The 18,719-nt window shown below is 38.8% G+C and overlaps 2 protein-coding genes across 2 annotated transcripts in view; one reads left to right on the top strand and one right to left on the bottom strand.

Annotated features, from left to right (window-relative positions):
* The window catches only part of LOC117298344, a 44,885-nt gene extending 39,349 nt beyond the window's left edge, over positions 1-5,536 (bottom strand). The window contains exons 1-4 of the mRNA XM_033781550.1: positions 5,376-5,536; positions 3,695-3,778; positions 2,397-2,474; positions 836-906 (exon numbers count right to left, since the gene is read on the bottom strand). Of these exons, the coding sequence (XP_033637441.1) occupies positions 836-906; positions 2,397-2,474; positions 3,695-3,750 (205 nt within the window). The 5' untranslated portion in view covers positions 3,751-3,778; positions 5,376-5,536. The remainder of the gene's footprint in view (positions 1-835; positions 907-2,396; positions 2,475-3,694; positions 3,779-5,375) is intronic.
* A 251-nt stretch (positions 5,537-5,787) lies between these two features.
* Positions 5,788-18,719, top strand: part of LOC117298529 — a 106,123-nt gene continuing 93,191 nt past the window's right edge. Inside the window, exons 1-6 of the mRNA XM_033781832.1 lie at positions 5,788-5,836; positions 10,147-10,415; positions 11,366-11,465; positions 15,925-15,958; positions 17,342-17,480; positions 18,308-18,478. Coding sequence (XP_033637723.1) covers positions 10,215-10,415; positions 11,366-11,465; positions 15,925-15,958; positions 17,342-17,480; positions 18,308-18,478 — 645 coding nt within the window. The 5' untranslated portion in view covers positions 5,788-5,836; positions 10,147-10,214. The remainder of the gene's footprint in view (positions 5,837-10,146; positions 10,416-11,365; positions 11,466-15,924; positions 15,959-17,341; positions 17,481-18,307; positions 18,479-18,719) is intronic.

The raw sequence follows: 18,719 nt of genomic DNA, 5'->3' as shown, positions 1-18,719 counted from the left end.
GTCGTTCGAGCTCCTTCTCTTCCTTCCTCCATGGGTAGTCCAAGACCCTTAGTACCACGTCCAGTCAGTAGAGCGCCGTCAGACCCGCGGTAGAAGTAGTGATCATCACATCCCCGACGTTTGCACCGGTTAGCAAACGGTCCAGAGGTTCCCAGAATCGAAAGAGCGTGCGGCTATGGCATGCCGCATACCGCATAATTTCTCTTGAAAGATAGTAAGTGCGCCATTATCAAAGCACCCAGGTGGGGAAAGTGAAGAAAGGAAGATACGGCTCAGCAAACACACACGCTGGCTACAGGTTTAAAGGTACAAACCGTGATCATATAACCATGGAGGTAGTATACAAATATTGACTGCTTCGAGTGCTATGGTTAAAACTATGACTCCCAAGGTGATCCCCGGAGCGTTCTATTTTCCCGAGGCGAAGCATGTAATCCGAAATGGTTACAGACTATTAATTTATCATCCTCGTACACGCAACGGACGTCTGGGTACTGCACGCCGTGTGCTAGTCTTTCGGACTAGCGCACGGCAAACCGATGCACTATCACACGGCCGTCGTCTAGCAAAACTAAGACATATCATGTGACGCGCTCTAAACTAATGAAAAGGCAGAATATTGGTAAGGGGTGTTATAAAAATTGATATAACACTCTGAAGAAGGTCCGGTTTGGATCGAAAGCTAAGGTCATCTATCTTACTCATTATCTAACTAACTATCTATGTATCTATCTATATATTTATCTAATGATTCTTTCATTTGTACGGAAATAAATGTTTCATTTAATTGGAGCGTGGAGTTACATGGGAGGAAAGCACGTTTTATTATACTTACATGTTGGAGTGGGACAGCCGGCACCAACGGACCCCGTCCATCCTTCGCAACACCTGTAACAGGTAATTTCTCTGCAAATCGGGCAAAAAAAACCACGAATTTCAGTATTGTAATTCAGAGCATAATTATTTAGATGCACTTAACCATGCTAAGTTAATAGTCTATTCAACAATACATGTACGGTATATTTTTCATTCAATTCAATTCATTAAGGTTTATTAAAAATATCACAAAATACACGACAGAAGTTAAAAAGACTTTAATTGGCGTGTTTACATTCATTATTGTTAAAAATTACAAAAAACAACAAACTCTGACTAAAAAGAAGAGAAGAAAAGCTCCAGGCATGAATGCACACCACAAAAAAATATATACAAATTTGATTAAATTTGGTAAAAATTTGATAAAACTGATAATTCATTATTATTAAAAATTATATGTATATGTAATATATTCGTAATATATTCGTAAGATATTGGTAAAGAGAGGTCGAGGCGCGACCGAGGGGTGACCGAGATGAAAAGATTCACTATCTAATCGCAATTTTTGGGCGAATTCACCGCAAATTCAAATATTCATATTCGCAAGAACATATTCATAATATTATTCGCAACAATAATCGCCACAGTGTGATTAACCGATCTTCGTAATTAGGTGGAGAATGGCTTGTGAACGTAGTGAGTTTGTTACCAACGCTTACGAAGACATGGCGAATGTTGCGAAGTTTGAGCGTTTGTCAAACTATTTCCTTTTGTAAGCACATTCGATAACAAATTCACTACAATGTGAGAGTAGCATTAGCAACAGGGGGAGCCACCAACGTCACGTGAACTAAAGATGGGTATCACACATAATAACAAACACGGCGTACTGCATCCCAACGTTAAAAAGACATGATTGTTGTTGCATTTGTTTGTTTAATCGAGGCTTTTCCTTTTCGAAATCAATAGAATATTCTGGAGTTTGTACCATGGTACCTTACCGGTGAGTAAACCATGCCAGTAATGGGTAAACACAGTTCCACCAACTAGGAAATTCCACGAGATTGTTCACATGATGTCATGGGTATTATGTACACGGGAAGTGTGGTTTTACATTGCCCTCATTGTAATCATTTTGCTGCCAATATTTTGAATACAAATTTCCTGAAGAAGCTGCAAATTCCTTTATTTTCACCCTCAAATTATGTTTTTAGAAGTGGTAGCTGTCAGCTAGAGTATGACAACTTCGCGAGCTCTTTCAAAGGAAATCTCTTTTGTTGTAGATTACTGGATGTATCAAACAGAAAATGTGATTTAATTCAACGCCACAACATTTTAACTTTATTAAAAGGGCTTCTTTTTGAGCTAAAAGTGTTACTTATCGAAAATACATCCGATTATGGTCCATCGGTACGAGTCTTCCAATGTCTGTATTGTGTAGCTGCATGTGTTTTTTATACCTATCTCAGGTCATGTGATCACATGTTAAAATTGGTAGCGCAATCGGTCTTTTCAAATGTTGCCTTGAAAAGTAAAATATTGAGACCAAAATGTCGCTGACCAATATCAAGCAAACAAACCTGTAACGAGTACACTCCCAAAACAACCAGCAACTAGTTGTGTAGCGTTGTTGACAGGAGTAACCACAGACATCACACCTACAAGAAATTGTTTAAAAGGTAATTGTTGTAAAGGATTTGGGTATTAATTGTTTTTGTAACACAAAACACAATGTCTACAGATTTACATTAAACTTACTCAGTTTGAAGATAATGACGGCAGAAAGCTTCCCTTAAAAATAATAATTGCAGATGTGCTGTAGTTTGAGCAAAACAAGTCACACAAAAAAATCGTCTCACTTTCAGTGAGACGAACATTATTTTGCATGTAAAAACGTACCAGTTATGGTATGTAATGGTAAAATACCATAACTGGTTTATACGTTTTTACATGCTAAAACTGAGACTGAAATAATTTTGGTGACCTTGTTTTACTCATTTCTCAAAAACTACAGCACTTCAGCAAGTATTATTTTAAGGGAAACCTTCTACTATCATTGTCTTCAAACTGTTTAGGTTTAATTTAAATATGTGGACATTGTGTAAAAAGTACCCAACACAGACTCTTTAAGATGTACACAATGGGTTAAATATTTACCTTATATCTTACTAATGTAAGTTTAACTTGAATTCAAGCAAGAAGCGGGTTTAAATTGGGGCAAGTTTTTATCTCTGTAAACAAAATGTGTAATCCCGTTTTCCCCAAACAAAACCAGAGTCAGTGGATTTCCTGTTCAAGCACACTTCGGGGTTAGGTAACCCGTGGTTTTTGCAACAAGACCCAACATCACCTTTGTGTGCTCTAAAACAAATAAGAACAAGTGCGTAGACCTCTTTTTACAAACGGAGCTATTTTTTATTTTTTTGCTTTGGATTATTTTTTCTACTTTTGTCTTATTTACCTCTTTTTTTTATTGGCTATTATATATTTTTAAAGATACTTTCCCGAGTCGAATCCAAAAATCTTCAGGGAGGCTTTAGAAAGTGTATATTTTTGCCTGGCTGTTTACATCGTGTTCCATCGTCCTCTGTTTGTCCATCGTGTGTTGCTTGAACACTTCCCATGAGTTGCTTTATTGTAAATCTATTTCATTGTATTGTATTTTTTCCTTGTTCACCGTGGGCAAACCTCTCAGTGAAACACTTCTTTTACAGAGGTCCCCGGCAACTATTTTTTTAACACACCGAAATTGTAAAATATAGTAATATTAAATATTTTTTTTAACATTACAAAACTTATGTAAAGCCTTAAGGGTGATAAATTGCTGCAATTAGTCAATTAAAAATCGTTATATTGTTTGGAAAAAATAAGCACTTACCAAACACTACCGACTTCCAGCGCCAAGAGTATAATCAAAACCTTGATTACAATCATGATGAATCGTGCCCTAAATCAAACCAGCCTGTTAATAAAGAAGATATTACTCTTGTGACTAAATCTTTCAACTTAAATGGAAGCAGGTTATCAAAATCAGGGAATCAATGTGTGGTGAAGAGGTTTTCAACTAGTGGTTTAAACCCAACGAGGCCTGGTTCTTGATAATTTTACCGAGACGAAGTCGAGGTAAATTATCAAGAACTAGGCCACGGCGGGTTTAAACCACTAGTTGAAAACCGATTCAACACACTTTGATTCCCATTTATAAATACCTTTTCGGTCAAAAAACTTCAACACTTTTTGGTCAAAAAGTAAAGAAATGCAAACAAATTAATTGTTAAATGATTTCCTTCAACACAACACCCCTCCAGCTATGAAATGGTAAGGCGCGCATCGCGTGATGTGGCACAACTGTCCCGGCCGTTGCTCCCGACCAATAGGAATGAAGAAACTTTCCCATAAGCACAGGTGCAACCTCGCGTGTCACGCCCATGTTTCAAAACTTTTTACTGGTCATAAACAAAGGTTTATACACACCCACGTGACGCACTCTCCACCATTAGGAATAGCAAAACTGTCTGAGGTATTGATGGATACATTTTTACAAAATTATTTAACCGATAATTACTAATCAATCGAAAAGGGGTTATTATGTTTTCATTTGTTACAATAAAACATTAGTAAAAGGAAGCATCAAATGTTCAAAACGCATGTTTAGATACTATTATTATGCCTATATATTTTTGTTAAAGACATTGGACACTATTGGTAATTGTCAAAGACCAGTCTTCTCACTTGGTGTATCTCAACATATGCATGAATCAGCCAAAGACGAAAATGCTGTGCTTCATATGATTGGGATCTTAATAACTCTTCTTCTTCATGTTCTTAGTGGACATTGTGACTAGCACAGACTAACTACAATGAAAATAGAAACAAAAGATATGTCACAAGAAATACTCAGTGATTGTATCATTGGACCTAGCCAGAATTACCCGAATAATTATGCAAATAAAGGACTGATGAATAAAGCAATGTTTACATCGACCCATGTGTCTGAAGTGAATGGACTGAAGCGAATCTGTTATACCAACTTTGACCTATAAACCCTGGGCTATAATTACCACATAAACACAATTAGCAACTGACTGAAACATAGAATGTTATGCTATACCCTGTGTGTTATATCACCCAACGACAATTATGCATGTATGACCCGAATAACAATCCCCAATTACATGTGCAACCAAATTAAACGCATTGACAAAAATACAACTATTTTAGGCCTCAAAACAGTACCTAAATATAACACAATCACTCAATCAGCTCTATAATTAGTGGCAAGAAAATCAATACACATACAGTGGGTACTGCAAACGATTTAATAGATGTTAAATTTTCATCGGGGATAAAGAATGTTCAGTTCACCAAATTAAATAAACTATTTTGACTATGAACAAATAGTGTCCAGTGCCTTTAAACCTACCCAATCATTATCTTAATAAACGAACGTAATAAAACCTAAAATTTGTTTGTTTTCTAATCGTACATAATAACCCCGTTTTGTGTTGCATTCCCAAAAAGGTTTTGCAATATTTTAATTTTACAAAATATTGTCTTACCTATAAACGCAGTTGGTTATTTCTGCTTCTGGGTGGCGGACTAGACCCACACACTGTCTACCATTTTACAGCCTTTTGTCTTTCAATAATCCAAGCGGGTTTCGCAGTATGTTCGATGGTTAGAAGAATACACCCTGTCTGGCTGACATTCGTTCAATCAAGTGAGTGACTGATGACAAACAGTCCCGCCAGCAAACTGTGCTTCAAATGAGCATATTATTTGCACAAACACGGTTAAGTTTGATCCATCTAAATTCATTTTTCAATAGCCTGAACACAATACTGAACTTTTTTTCACGCATGCGTGTTGGCAACTTGCGTGTTGGCCACTTGCCCATTTTATGGAAACTGTTCAGCCTGTGGTGGAGTGTACGTATATTATAGCGAACCATTCAACGACTCGGCAAGCCAGCCGAAACGCAACTTTTGAGATTACAGGTCCAATAGTCTGTAGCTCCTTGGTAAGTATAGCCTGATGTTTCAATATTGCTATCAATTTATTTGTATTTTACATTCAATGAAACACTGTTTTGGGGAAATTGAGTGAAAAAGTGGCGGCGTGATACGGAGAGTTATCCCTAAACCTAAACTCCATCAAGAAACAGACCGCCTATTTTCAATTTATTTGTATTTTACATTCAATGAAACACTGTTTTGGGGAAATTGAGTGAAAAAGTGGCGGCGTGATACGGAGAGTTATCCCTAAACCTAAACTCCATCAAGAAACAGACCGCCTATTTTCATAAACAAAATTACATTTGATATTAACATAATTGCTAATTTTTTCTGAAAAATCATGATTGTAACTTAATTTGTATATGTAAGTCTATACTTTTTGAACAGGCCAGTCGACCTCGTACAAACTTAGGCTTCTTGTCTGCGACCTCCCAATACTGTAATTAAGTTCTGATAATTAGTTTTCCTTACATTTTACATGTTATACCTAATGGTATGAAAAAATAAACCTGAACCTGAACAAAGTCTGATAATCCGAATTTTAAAACGGTAAATATTAATATTAATTTTGGTTTACCCTTCATCATCAGCAGAGAGTTGCACAACCCATATTCTTTAGAAAAATTTGCGTATTTAATTTCATAATGGTTGAAAGAGGTGGCTTCCTCCCCCCCCCCCCCCCCCCACCTTTACACCCTCTTGCAAATGAAGACCTTTTATTGTACAAGAGTTGTTGTTCGTGGCGCGTACATGGGCGCATATACAGGGGCCTATTTCATAGAGCTGCTTAAGCACAAAGATTTGCTTAGCATGAGATTTCTTCCTTGATAAAAACAGATATACCAACCAAATTTCAATTTGTTGCATATTGCCTATTACTGGTATTCAGCTGTTGTTTGCTTTTCATGAAAATCACGTATGAATTTCTGTTTTTATCAAGGCAAAAATGTCATGTTGAGCAAATTTGAGTGCTTAGCAGCTCTATGACACTCGGCCCCAGGATGATGACGCAGGACTTGAGCCAGTAGTTTATGATGTTCATTTGAATGATGGTCACAAATCGGACTTGTATGCAACCAAATATAGATCTTAGGCCTAATATAGAAAAATCAATTACTAGGCCTACTACACTAGGTAACACAAATAATATCAGGCATAGGTGATTTGAGACATAGGCCCTTTTCGAAACCACGGCTTCGGCTTTGGACTCGGCGTGAGGCTCCGTTCTCTCGTTTGAAACCCTCGGCGCGTATACGCAAAGCAGACGTTGTCAAAACAACCGCGGGGCCAGGCTAGCTTGAGCCGAATCCTAAGCCAAATCCAGTCGTTTCAAAATGGGTCTCAGTATAATCCAGACTCACCAAATGTTGAATGGGAAGACGTTCTGCATCTTAGCTGCATGGCAGCAAATGCAAATTCTTGAGAGCAGTTACATTTTTGGTGCGTGTTGTTGTTTCGGTAAACTGAGCCACGCCGGTCCTGTATTAGACCACATGGTAAAACAAGCTGGGTTACACCAACTAGTTCTCAGCACGTCCGAACATGTCCTAAGACAATCGTAAACGGGGTTGGTCTGAAATCAATGAGACACGGGATAAGAGAATAAAATTAATACCCTGTTTTAGCAATGCATCAGTCACAGACGGCGCGCACAATGGACAATCATGAACTACTATGTACAGTCGTAATGCAAAAGCCAGCTACAAATCAACACAATTAAAGTGTATCTAAATACCCTCCCAGTTTGCAACACAATACACATTCTTTAAATGGTCAAGCGTGCCTTTTTCAGTAGAGACAAAATGTAACCTATTGACCCAATTCACCTGACGTCATCATCAGAATAATCCTGGATGCGCCATTTTGGTGGGCATTAATATTCACCGTGCGTATTCAGGGTGGGTGCGTTCGATTAGCTTCCCTGGGTCTACCCCGCGGTGCTCGCTCGGGTGAGCCCCTGGCTAATCGAACGATCACTCACCCTCTCATGGTGACGTCATGCACGTGGGGCCAGCCCCAAAGTGACCCGCTGGAATGACGTCAAAGCTATTCGGACGTACCGGGGAGGGGCCCGGGGGAGGGGGGGGGCAGACCGGGGTCGATACAGGGAAGCTAATCAAACGCACCCTCAGTGAAGTGCACATTTTAGGTGACGCGGCGTTTACAAGTAAACCTATTGACCACAACAAATTGTGGGCGTGGCACAGTCGCCGCGTGTATGACGGATCAATATTAACAACCACTAGAAGTTAGTGATTTTAAAAGTTTGATTTTGAACAGACATTTCAATTTAAAACCACTCTGAGTACATGGTGTTTGAGTCTTTACACGTGGCATTATAAGTAGTTGAAACTGAAGTATAGAAACCTTACTGAAATACAATCGTGTACAATGTACACGCTACAGTTGTTTGAGGTTGAGTCAAATATTCTTTTCGCATAGGTCAACCTAAAATTTTAAAAGTGAACCGCTTCCAAGGTCGCACAAAGTTGCAACCAAATTTGCTTTTACGCTGCTCCTGAAGGTTCGGGATTCTAGAAAAAGCATATTTTTTAAGCGGCAATCGGTGGAATTACGTGTGCTTTTTAGGTGTTCGGCTTTTAGCCGAAAACCTATTGTTATTGTTAAGTTTTTTTTTTTTTTTTTTTTTTTTTTTTTTTTTTTTTTTTTTCTCCGTCTTCTTCTTCTGCCTGAACGTTCTCCGCCAATTTTGAGAAAAACTGAAACTTGTATGAACTTGAAACTTCTCATGAACATCAACCTCGGTGAGTAGACGGCACCGCAACTTTTTTGGAATGGTGACGTCATTGATGACGTCATTACGTTAAATAAACGTGAAATAAACCTTAAATAATTAGAAAAATCATATCTTCAAAACCAAAAGAGCTACGTTCAAGATTCTTTTTTTACATAAAACCTCTTATAAAGATCTACAAATGCGGTGCACAACGTGACCCCATTTGACCTTTACTTCCGGTCGAAACCGGAAGTTAAAGTAACAAATCATGTTATTTTGGGCTCTAGAGCCTAAGTGAATAAAAATATGAAAAAATGTCCAATGCATAAAATTTTTTTAAACTCAAGAGCATTCTAAAAATATAATGTGTGACGTCATAGCTACGTCACAACGAAAATGGTACACGAGGTCGAAAAAAAAATTATTTTGCTATCTCAAAAAATACAGCATGTACGGACTTGAAACTTACCACGTACTTAGACCAAAGCGTGTATATGACAAAGAACAAAATTTGGAATGATGACGTCATCGATGACGTCATTATATTAAATTGAAGTTTTTTATTAAAATACTCATATCTCCAGAATCAGATATGCTACATACGTGATCTTTACACCATATGAAAGGTCATGAAGTATTAAACAAATCTTACACAGGGTGTGACCCCATTTGACCTTTACTTCCGGTCGAAACCGGAAGTAGTAGTTTGTTTTATAAAAAATCGTATCTGAATAATATTATTTTGTGTATTAATATAATAACTTAATTTTAAGGCCCTTCGACGATTCTACAAATGTATTACAATGTGTGACCTCATTTGACCTTCATTTCCGGTCGAACCCGGAAGTATAAGTTTGTACATACAAAATTGTGTATCTTATTAATGAAACGTGGTACATTAATAATCATTACATCAATTTTGAGCTCTCTGGCAATTCTATATGTTTTGCACAAAGTGTGACCCCATTTGACCTTTAAATCCTGTCAAACCGGAAGCTGAAGTTTAATATGACAAACCTTCATTTCTCCGTCTTCTTCTGCCTGAACGTTCTCCGCCAATTTTGAGAAAAACTGAAACTATATACACCATATGAAAGGGCTCCACATACTTCACAAAAAAGAATATGTTGATGACCTTGTATTGACCTTTTCACCTGTCTAAACTGGAAGTTCTAAAAAAACGCTTAGAAAAAAGGTTATTTAATAGCTATTCACTTTGTTTTCACAATAACACACAGCATAGCTCACTATCTCCCCAGTCAACTAAACTTAAAAAGTGATGGCTCGTTAATTCAGGCCAGAAATCCGAACACCTCGAATTTGTTATCAAACAAATTCTTATGTCTAGTTTATGTTTTGCCTCTAATAAAACAAAGAATTGTATGTAATTTGTCAGGCTCTTTCGAAAAGCAAGCATGAATTTTTTTGTTTTCTTCTTTTCTTAAAATAATATAGAATGTTAACTCCTTGTGAGACGGTTTACCTGGTGACCTTTCTCGTCCTGGGGGACGTTTACCAGAGACGCAAACTTTGTTTTTATGTGTCATATCACCGAATTGTTGTTTCTCTCTTTTGCAGATCGTGACAGACATTTGATCAACTCATCATTTACATCAGGCCAAGTGCTGGTCAAGCAACCAAGCAGTATGACGTCACCGTCATACGGCAAGCTGTCCAACTGCACCTTGGTGAAGATCTGGCTGGTCTTCATCTTGGGCGTTGGAACATTCACCATGGAACCGGTGCTAGCCAGTTTCATCCGGTTCAAGGCGGACACAGAATACGTCTATAATTTCCAATCATCAACAGAAATGAAGACCGTTGAAAGACTCCTTGCCAAATCAAAGGTAATGATTCAAACATTAACATTCCAAGCCTAAAATACTACACTAAACAGCAGTTTCGGACAACACCTCGGCCCGATCTTGTAAAGCTGCTTAGCAGAAAATACTGCTGAACAATTGAAATGGGCAGGCAATCACAAATTGCGACTTGGGTGGCAAACTTATACTTGTAAGCATTGTTGTTGTTGGGCTTAATGCTACTTTTTGTGCTTAAGCAGCTCTATGAATTTGGACCCTAAAAACTTATCTAGAATACCATGTATGCAAGGGGATTTCTAGTTATATTGTGACTCTTTTATTGATTGAATTTTAGGAAGTAGTTTTTTGACAATCCATTATGCCTGAAGTGCACCAACAGATAGACCGTGCGTAGGTCAAGTTAAGGTTAACGAACTCGCTGGAGATTGTCAAGTAACTTTAGCCTGGTTCTCAATTGAAGAGCAGACAAATGAACAATCAAGTTTATTTAACCATAATAAATTTTTCCTCACCTCTGTTCCCCACCCACCTCCGGCTTTAAACAAGCACTCTAATCCAGTTGCTGCCCATGAATTGACTCTTGGAATTCTCGCAAACTTTTGATCAAAAATGTGTTACTGTTCATTGCAAATTTACATATTCTCAAATTTGCATTATAGACTACATGAGCTGCAAATGTTTTATATAAATTTGGTTTGCGGTAACACCATGTGTGTATCTATTTGCCAAGTAGAGTTTGATCTTTAGAGAACTGCATGTCTTATATTAAAGTATACTACCGCAGAGTAGATTTAACTGATTGTTCGGGATACTTCTTGCTTGTTCCTGCTTGTTACTGGGCGGAAGGTTTAGAACATTGGCTGGGACTACTACTTTAGGTTACAGAATCGTTATTAAATGTGCTACGTAGCTAAAAGTACATTAATTTTTATATTGTTACGAATTCAAATTTGTTGTACTACTATTAAACAAAGATTGGGTTTCTGGCGGTAAAAAGTCCTGATACCGAAGTCGGATTTCAACAGATCTACCTGCGGGTTCATTCAGCGGCAATTACCAGCAGTAACAATCAAGGTAAACGATAGACTTGTGGACAAGTCGTTAATGGTCTGCCGCGGTGCTCTCGCGAGATCACTGCTCTCGCGCGGTGGCTGGTTGCCGACTTTTGTTAAAATGGGACCGTAGTCGCCAGAGAGCTAGCAGTAGTCTCGCGGGGCCCGCAGTCTCGCGAGAATACCGCAGGAATCGCGGGGAGATTCGGAACGCTATCACCGCGACAGACATTTAACGACTTGTCCACAAGTCTAGGTAAACGAAGGCACTGTCCACATCTTCCATTTGGAGAATCAATAATGCTTGTCAAAATGATTTGTAAACAGAGTATTAACGTACGACAAACACCAATATTGCTAGCGTCTGGCGCTTTGTATTGATCAAAATTAACGATTTCCGCAAACAACAAGTGTCATGCCAATGAACTTCCTTGTTATTTCTTCTTACATGGTTACAAAACACGGCACTGAAATTATTGTTATGTATCCATAGTAACTGTAAACAAAGGACCGGTCGTAACCAGAGCTCAAGTTCATGACCGCCACCTCACCCAAATTGCTGCGCTGTGGGTTATCTCCTCCTCCACAGATTCTAGACGGTTCTAGAGTAAAAGCATACATTATTAGAGTGCGAGCAAATCATAAAATTCGACCAAGTTTGCCCACAAAACATTTTGAAGGTATTCAATATATATATGCATCATGCAAAGACATGCACAGAAAGTAGTAGGGCAGGAATTACAAAAAGGGGGTTGTATTGAAGTGCTGTTTGTTATTAAGCTTTGGAGTCGGCGTGAGGCTCCGTTCTCTCGTCTGAAACCCTGAGCGCGTAAGCGCGTAATACGCAAAGCACGCGCAGTTTGTCAAAACAACCGCGGGGGCCAAGCTAGCCTGAGCCGAATCCAAAGCCAAATCCAGTCGTTTCGAAGAGAGCCTATGATTTGGTTGTAAATGGGTTACAGTTGTTAAACGTCTACATGATTGTTTGAATGCAAGATACGTATTACATTTAGGTAAGACGCTCCATGTACAGGTCACCCGTGTGTCTCTCAATTTCTATCAGGAGACCTGGGTCCAATTTCATGCTTACCGTAAGCAAACAATTGGCACTTATGGAAACAGGGCCCCATTTCATTAAAATGTTTAGCAGAAACACCTGCTTGACAAACTTCCCGCCTAAGCACAACATGAGTGGGGCACCAGTCTCAAGAGTGTAAACTTTATGGAATGTTGGCTGGTTACCTGTTTTGGCTAAGCAAGATTTTCCTGTGCCTAGCAGGTTTTTGTGCTTATTTGCTTTATGAAATTTGGGCCATGGAACTCCGTGCTTACGTCAAGCGTTTTTACGGGTTAGCAGGGAAGGCGCTTGTGCGCGTGCGTAGGCCTACTCCACGTTTCTATGGTGATCGTACAAGTGCATAATTCGGCGGTAAGTAAAGCATTGAAGTTTGGCTCTGAGCTAAAAGTGCAAACGGGGTTGTTTACATGTTACTCATAGCAACGGCTAGCAAACACAAGTTCTTTCAAATTCCCCGCCTTTCAACAAATTCATCCGGTGTCATTACTCACCGGAGTGTGTGATGGCCGTGACTGCCCATTGTGTTTGCGTCAAACCTACCCTAAGGGTTCGAAATATTAAAAATGTGTTCATTTGTTACGAAGTTAACACGTTATTTAGATTTTTGTCCAGGCTGATCCCTCGTAAACTTGGCCATTGTTAATATACACGGGAAAACGAAATTAATATTTTTTTTATGAAAGGGTATTTTTAGACCCTTGTCAAAAAGCGGATTAGGCAAACAAACGATTAGATTCGCTTGTGAACATTCAATCGTGGAGAGCACCTGTTTACGGAGGAAATATTAAAAGCCATCATTCCAACAAACTAATGATTCCATCAATGCAGTTAGAAGCAGTTGCGCTATGGTTTGATGGCTGTGTTGTAGAGTTAACCAATAGTTACTAAAATCACAAGTTTTCCAGTGCAACAACATTTCGGGACCTTCAGGTTTAAAATATTTTGGGGTACTATTTTTAACTTAAAACACAAAGTCCACAGATTTACAATAAACTTGCACTTAGTGAGGTGCTCTTGTTTTAAAGAAACGAGTAACAGTGTCACGAAAATACCTTTAAACATGCTAATTATTTTCATGACTTGTTCAACTAATTTTTGAAAAACTATTATTCAATTCAAGAATACATTTATTTCCATACTCTAATAAAAGAGTAACAACACTTACATGTAGGCCTATTACGGACGATGAACGATTTTCGCAAACAACAATATCACTATGGTTTCTTTAGGGCGACTATAATTTCAAAGTGTCATGCCAATGAACTTTCTTGTTATTTCTTCTTACATGGTTACAAAACAAGGCACTGAAATTGTTGTTATGTATCCATAGTAACTGTAAACAAAGGACCGGTCGTAACCAGAGCTCAAGTTCATGACCGCCACCTCACCCAAATTGCTGCGCTGTGGGTTATCTCCGACTCCACAGATTCTAGACGGTTCTAGAGTAAAAGCATACATTATTAGAGTGCGAGCAAATCATAAAATTCGACCAAGTTTGCCCACAAAACATTTTGAAGGTATTCAATATATCTATGCATCATGCAAAGACATGCACAGAAAGTAGTAGGGCAGGAATTACAAAAAGGGGGTTGTATTGAAGTGCTGTTTGTTATTAAGCTTTGGATTCGGCGTGAGGCTCCGTTCTCTCGTCTGAAACCCTGAGCGCGTAATACGCAAAGCACGCGCAGTTTTTAAAAACATCCGCAGGGGCCAAGCTAGCCTGAGCCGAATCCAAAGCCAAATCCAGTCGTTTCGAAAAGAGCCTATGATTTGGTTGTAAATGGGTTACAGTTGTTAAACGTCTACATGATTGTTTGAATGCAAGATACGTATTACATTTAGGTAAGACGCTCCATGTACAGGTCACCCGTGTGTCTCTCAATTTCTATCAGGAGACCTGAGTCCAATTTCATGCTTACCGTAAGCAAACAATTGGCACTTATGGAAACAGGGCCCCATTTCATTAAAATGTTTAGCAGAAACACCTGCTTGACAAACTTCCCTGCTAAGCACAACATGAGTGGGGCACCAGTCTCAAGAGTGTAAACTTTATGGAATGTTGGCTGGAATACCTGTTTTGGCTAAGCAAGATTTTCCTGTGCCTAGCAGGTTTTTGTGCTGACTGGCTTTATGAAATTGGGCCCAGGGAACTCCGTGCTTAACGTCAAGCGTTTTTACGGGTTAGCAGGGAACGCGCTTGGGCACGTGCGTGTAGGCCTACTCCACGTTTCTATGGTGATCGTATAAGTGCATACTTCGGTGGTAAGCAAAGCATTGAAGTTTGGCTCTGAGCTATGTGCAAACGGGGTTGTTTACATGTTACTCATAGCAACGGCTAGCAAACACATTTCTTTCCAATTCCCCGCCTTTCAACAAATTCATCCGGTGTCATTACTCACCGGAGTGTGTGATGGCCGTGACTGCTCATTGTGTTTGCGTCAAACCTACCCTAAGGGTTCGAACATATTAAGTATTGTTCCTTTGTTACGAAGTATTTTTAAACCCTTGTCAATATGACAGATTAGGCAAACAAACAATTAGATTTGCTTGTGAACATTCAATTGTGGAGAGCACCTGTTTATGGAGGAAATGTTAAAAGCCATTGTGTGCAACCCATCAAGTATTTTTTTAAGGGGAAGCTTTCTACCATCATTATCTTCCGACCGTGTAAGTTTATTGTAAATCTGTAGACATTGTGTTTTGTGTCCTACAAAAAGTACCCCGACCCTTTAAAGTTGAAAATCATTATGATCAAAATACAGAGTGCAGTTAAAAACCAAGATAATGTTGTTGTTTTTCATTGCTGAAGGTTTAAAGGCAGTGGACACTATTGGTAATTGTCAAAGACTAGCCTTCACAGTTGGTGTATCTCATCATATTCATAAAATAACAAACCTGTGAAAATTTGAGCTCCATCAGTCATCGAAGTTGCGAGATAATAATGAAAGAAAAAAACACCCTTGTCGTACGAAGTTGTGTGCGTTTAGATGGTTGATTTGAAGACCTCAAGTTCTAAATCTGAGGTCTCGAAATCAAATTCGTGGAAAATTACTTCTTTCTCTAAAACTATGGCACTTCAGAGGGAGCCGTTTCTGACAATGTTTTATACCATCAACCTCTCCCCATTGCTCGTCACCATTACTCGTTAATAGTGTCCACTGCCTTTAAGGAGCCGTTTGTAAACAGCTTGTTTGGGCTAAACTTGGCCCTTTTTGGTTTACCTTTTATGGATCTTCCATATTATGTGCGATTTCAATGCCGAATAAAATTGAAATAAATATTTTAAAAATAGTGTGCAAAATGGGGGTTTTCTTTTAAATTCGTTATCTAGTTAAGAAACTCGGATACTTGTTATAATGTTGTCAAATAACCGCTCATTTTATAACACCCAATTCCATTTCAGTTTTCTTGAACGAGGAGCATGACTTTGATAGATGGTAAGTTTGTTTCCATGGAGATGTTGTAAACAAAAATGTAACAAAAGAAGAAGAGGAAAGCACTGGCCGTAGTCTTCGTTCGTGGTTGCCAGTCGGATATAATAACAATTAGCTGCTGTGTAGGTAGGGACCACACCCAAGTTAACGTCACATCGTTCAATTTTACGATACATCGTATAATTTTACGATACATCGTTTAATTTTATAAAATATCACTTTGCTCGGCAGAAGAAAAAAATGTGGAGCAATTATTTTCTGCTTAAGCAGCCATATGAAATTGGAGCCGGGTCGTCGTCCATTATACCGTTTGGCGTAAACAACTACGGGGATTTCCCACTGTTCTGGTCACAATACCTCCGTTCAGAAATCACCGGCCTGTAGTTAAGTTTCTTTTTGTCTGATCATGAACGATTCTTAATCCATCTTTTTTAAACTTAACTCGATAACAAAGACAGACAGTATTGCATGTTTCAGATTTGTAAACAGTATTTTTAGAAACTTGGTGTGATGTTTATTAGTTTCCCTGCCAACCAGTTCAACATCGTTTTGGTTGAACAATATTATATTATTTTTGCGATTGATCACAATACCAATTCAGAATTTCCCAGCATGTGGTTAAGTGTTGTTTTGTTTGATCATAAACGAAATATAATCCCTCATTTTCAACTTGAATTAATAACAAAGACAGACGTACTGCATGTTTCCGATTTGTGAGCGATATTTTTAGAAATTTGTTGTGATGTTTATTATTTTCCCTGCCAACCAGTTCAACATCGTTTTGGTTGAACAATATTATTTTTTTTTTTTGCGATTTATCACAATACCCATTCAGAATTTCCCAGCATGTGGTTAAATTAAAGTGTTGTTTTGTCTGACCATGAACGATTATTAATCCCTCATTTTCAACTTGACTTGATAACAAAGACAGACGTATTGATGTTTCAGATTTGTGAGCAATATTTTTAGAAATTTGTTGTGATGTTTGTAACTTTCCCTGCCAACCATTTAAACATGGCTATGGTAAACGATATTATTATTATTATTGCGACTTAACTTGATAACAAAGACAGACGGGTTGATGTTTCAGATTAGAGAGCAATATTTTTAGATTGGGATGTTTGTTGGTTTCCCTGACAACCATGGTAATGGATGAACAATAGACCAGGCATATCTTTAATATGCGGGTTGACTCGGGTAATTATCAACAATTAGATTCGTGGGAAAAAAATGAACTAGCCGAAGGCGAGTACATTGCTCACGAATCTACACTTAAAGACAGTGGACACTATTGGTTATTACTAAAAAGTAATTACTGAAAATAACTACTATGGAAATTGCTCTCTCAATCGTTAAATTCGTCTATAACTATGCTTTTTTTTAAAGGTTTTCATTCGAAATTAGTGAAAACGGGACAATTGGTCACGTGTACTACTCAGGTGATGAGAGTGATCACGTGATAACAGCCAAGAAGGGTATGGCGAGCCTATTGGCTGCAAATCTACAGCATCCTCCCGATGGCATGGTATGCAGTAACTTTATAAACTAATGTGGATTTGTCATGATGTTTGATGTAACCATTATGAACCTGAAATACAAATTTGGGGTAAAAATACTGTTGTTTCCCGCGTGTGTCTTGGCTGAGGGGCCGCACTGCACTTAAGTTCTCGGCCTATTTTTGAGCTGCTAAGCACAAAAATAGGCTTAGCATGAAAACACCAGCCACAAGCAGTATGCAACAAATGGAAACTTGGTTGGTTATGCTGGAAAAGAAATTTCATGCTAAGCACCTTTTTGTGCTCAGCAGCTTTATGAAATTGGGCCCTGGTGTTTATGATCGGCACGAGTCCCGGTGTGGCGGGAAATTCTGTCCCCAGAGATTCGGTTCCCCCATGGCAAACTGTATAAAGACTTCTTCTGATAGCGCCCTCTTTTGAATCATCCTACTTCAGCCCATGTTAACTTTGGGGGACCAAATATCCGGCGGACAGAATTTCCTGGGACACCGGGCTTGACACCTGTGTTCTAAAGCTAAATATCCCATTATTGCTTCGTCCTTCGGGTGGGACGAAAACCGTATGTCCAGTGTGTTATGTGTAATAAAGAAAGCCAGTTACACTACAACTGATAAGGGGTGTGCCTCTAACAATTCTTGCAGAGGCTAAACCCAAACTTGACATAAATGGGTCGTTAAAAAAAAATCAAAAACCTGTTGGAAAAAGAAAAGTTATCAAACTCTTTGAGACGCTCGTAGATTAAGCGGGTTTTTTATATAACAAAAAAATATATGTATTGCTATTGTTTTTTATATAAAAAACATATATGTACTGCTATTATTGAACATGTACTCAGCAGAATGATGGGCGGGCTGAGTGGAGCTACGATTGCAACGAGACGGGTCACGAGGGTCATCATGAATCGTCATACAATGCCCGGATGTCAACGGATAATGATGGCATCATCGTCTTCACCAAGACCAGACGAACACACCCGATACCGTACGGGAAATCCAAACATCAAAAGGTATGACAGGCCGTATCCGAATTGGCGGCTACAGCTACCTACGGCTATGGCTGTTGCTAAGAGTGTAGCTTAGGACGTCGTATACCTCATCGCATGATGACGTGGAAATCTAGCCGTAGCCCTAGCTGTAGCCGCCAAATCGGACAGGAAGATAAAGGGCGACCTCTGTCGCCCGTCAAAATAAGAATAAATCCAAGAGTATTTTGTTTAACAGCTGGGCCCAATTTCATGGCTCTGCTTA

Source organism: Asterias rubens, chromosome 13 (genome assembly GCF_902459465.1).
Source record: "Asterias rubens chromosome 13, eAstRub1.3, whole genome shotgun sequence".
Taxonomy (NCBI): domain Eukaryota; kingdom Metazoa; phylum Echinodermata; class Asteroidea; order Forcipulatida; family Asteriidae; genus Asterias; species Asterias rubens.
This window is presented reverse-complemented; position numbering and strand designations above follow the sequence as displayed.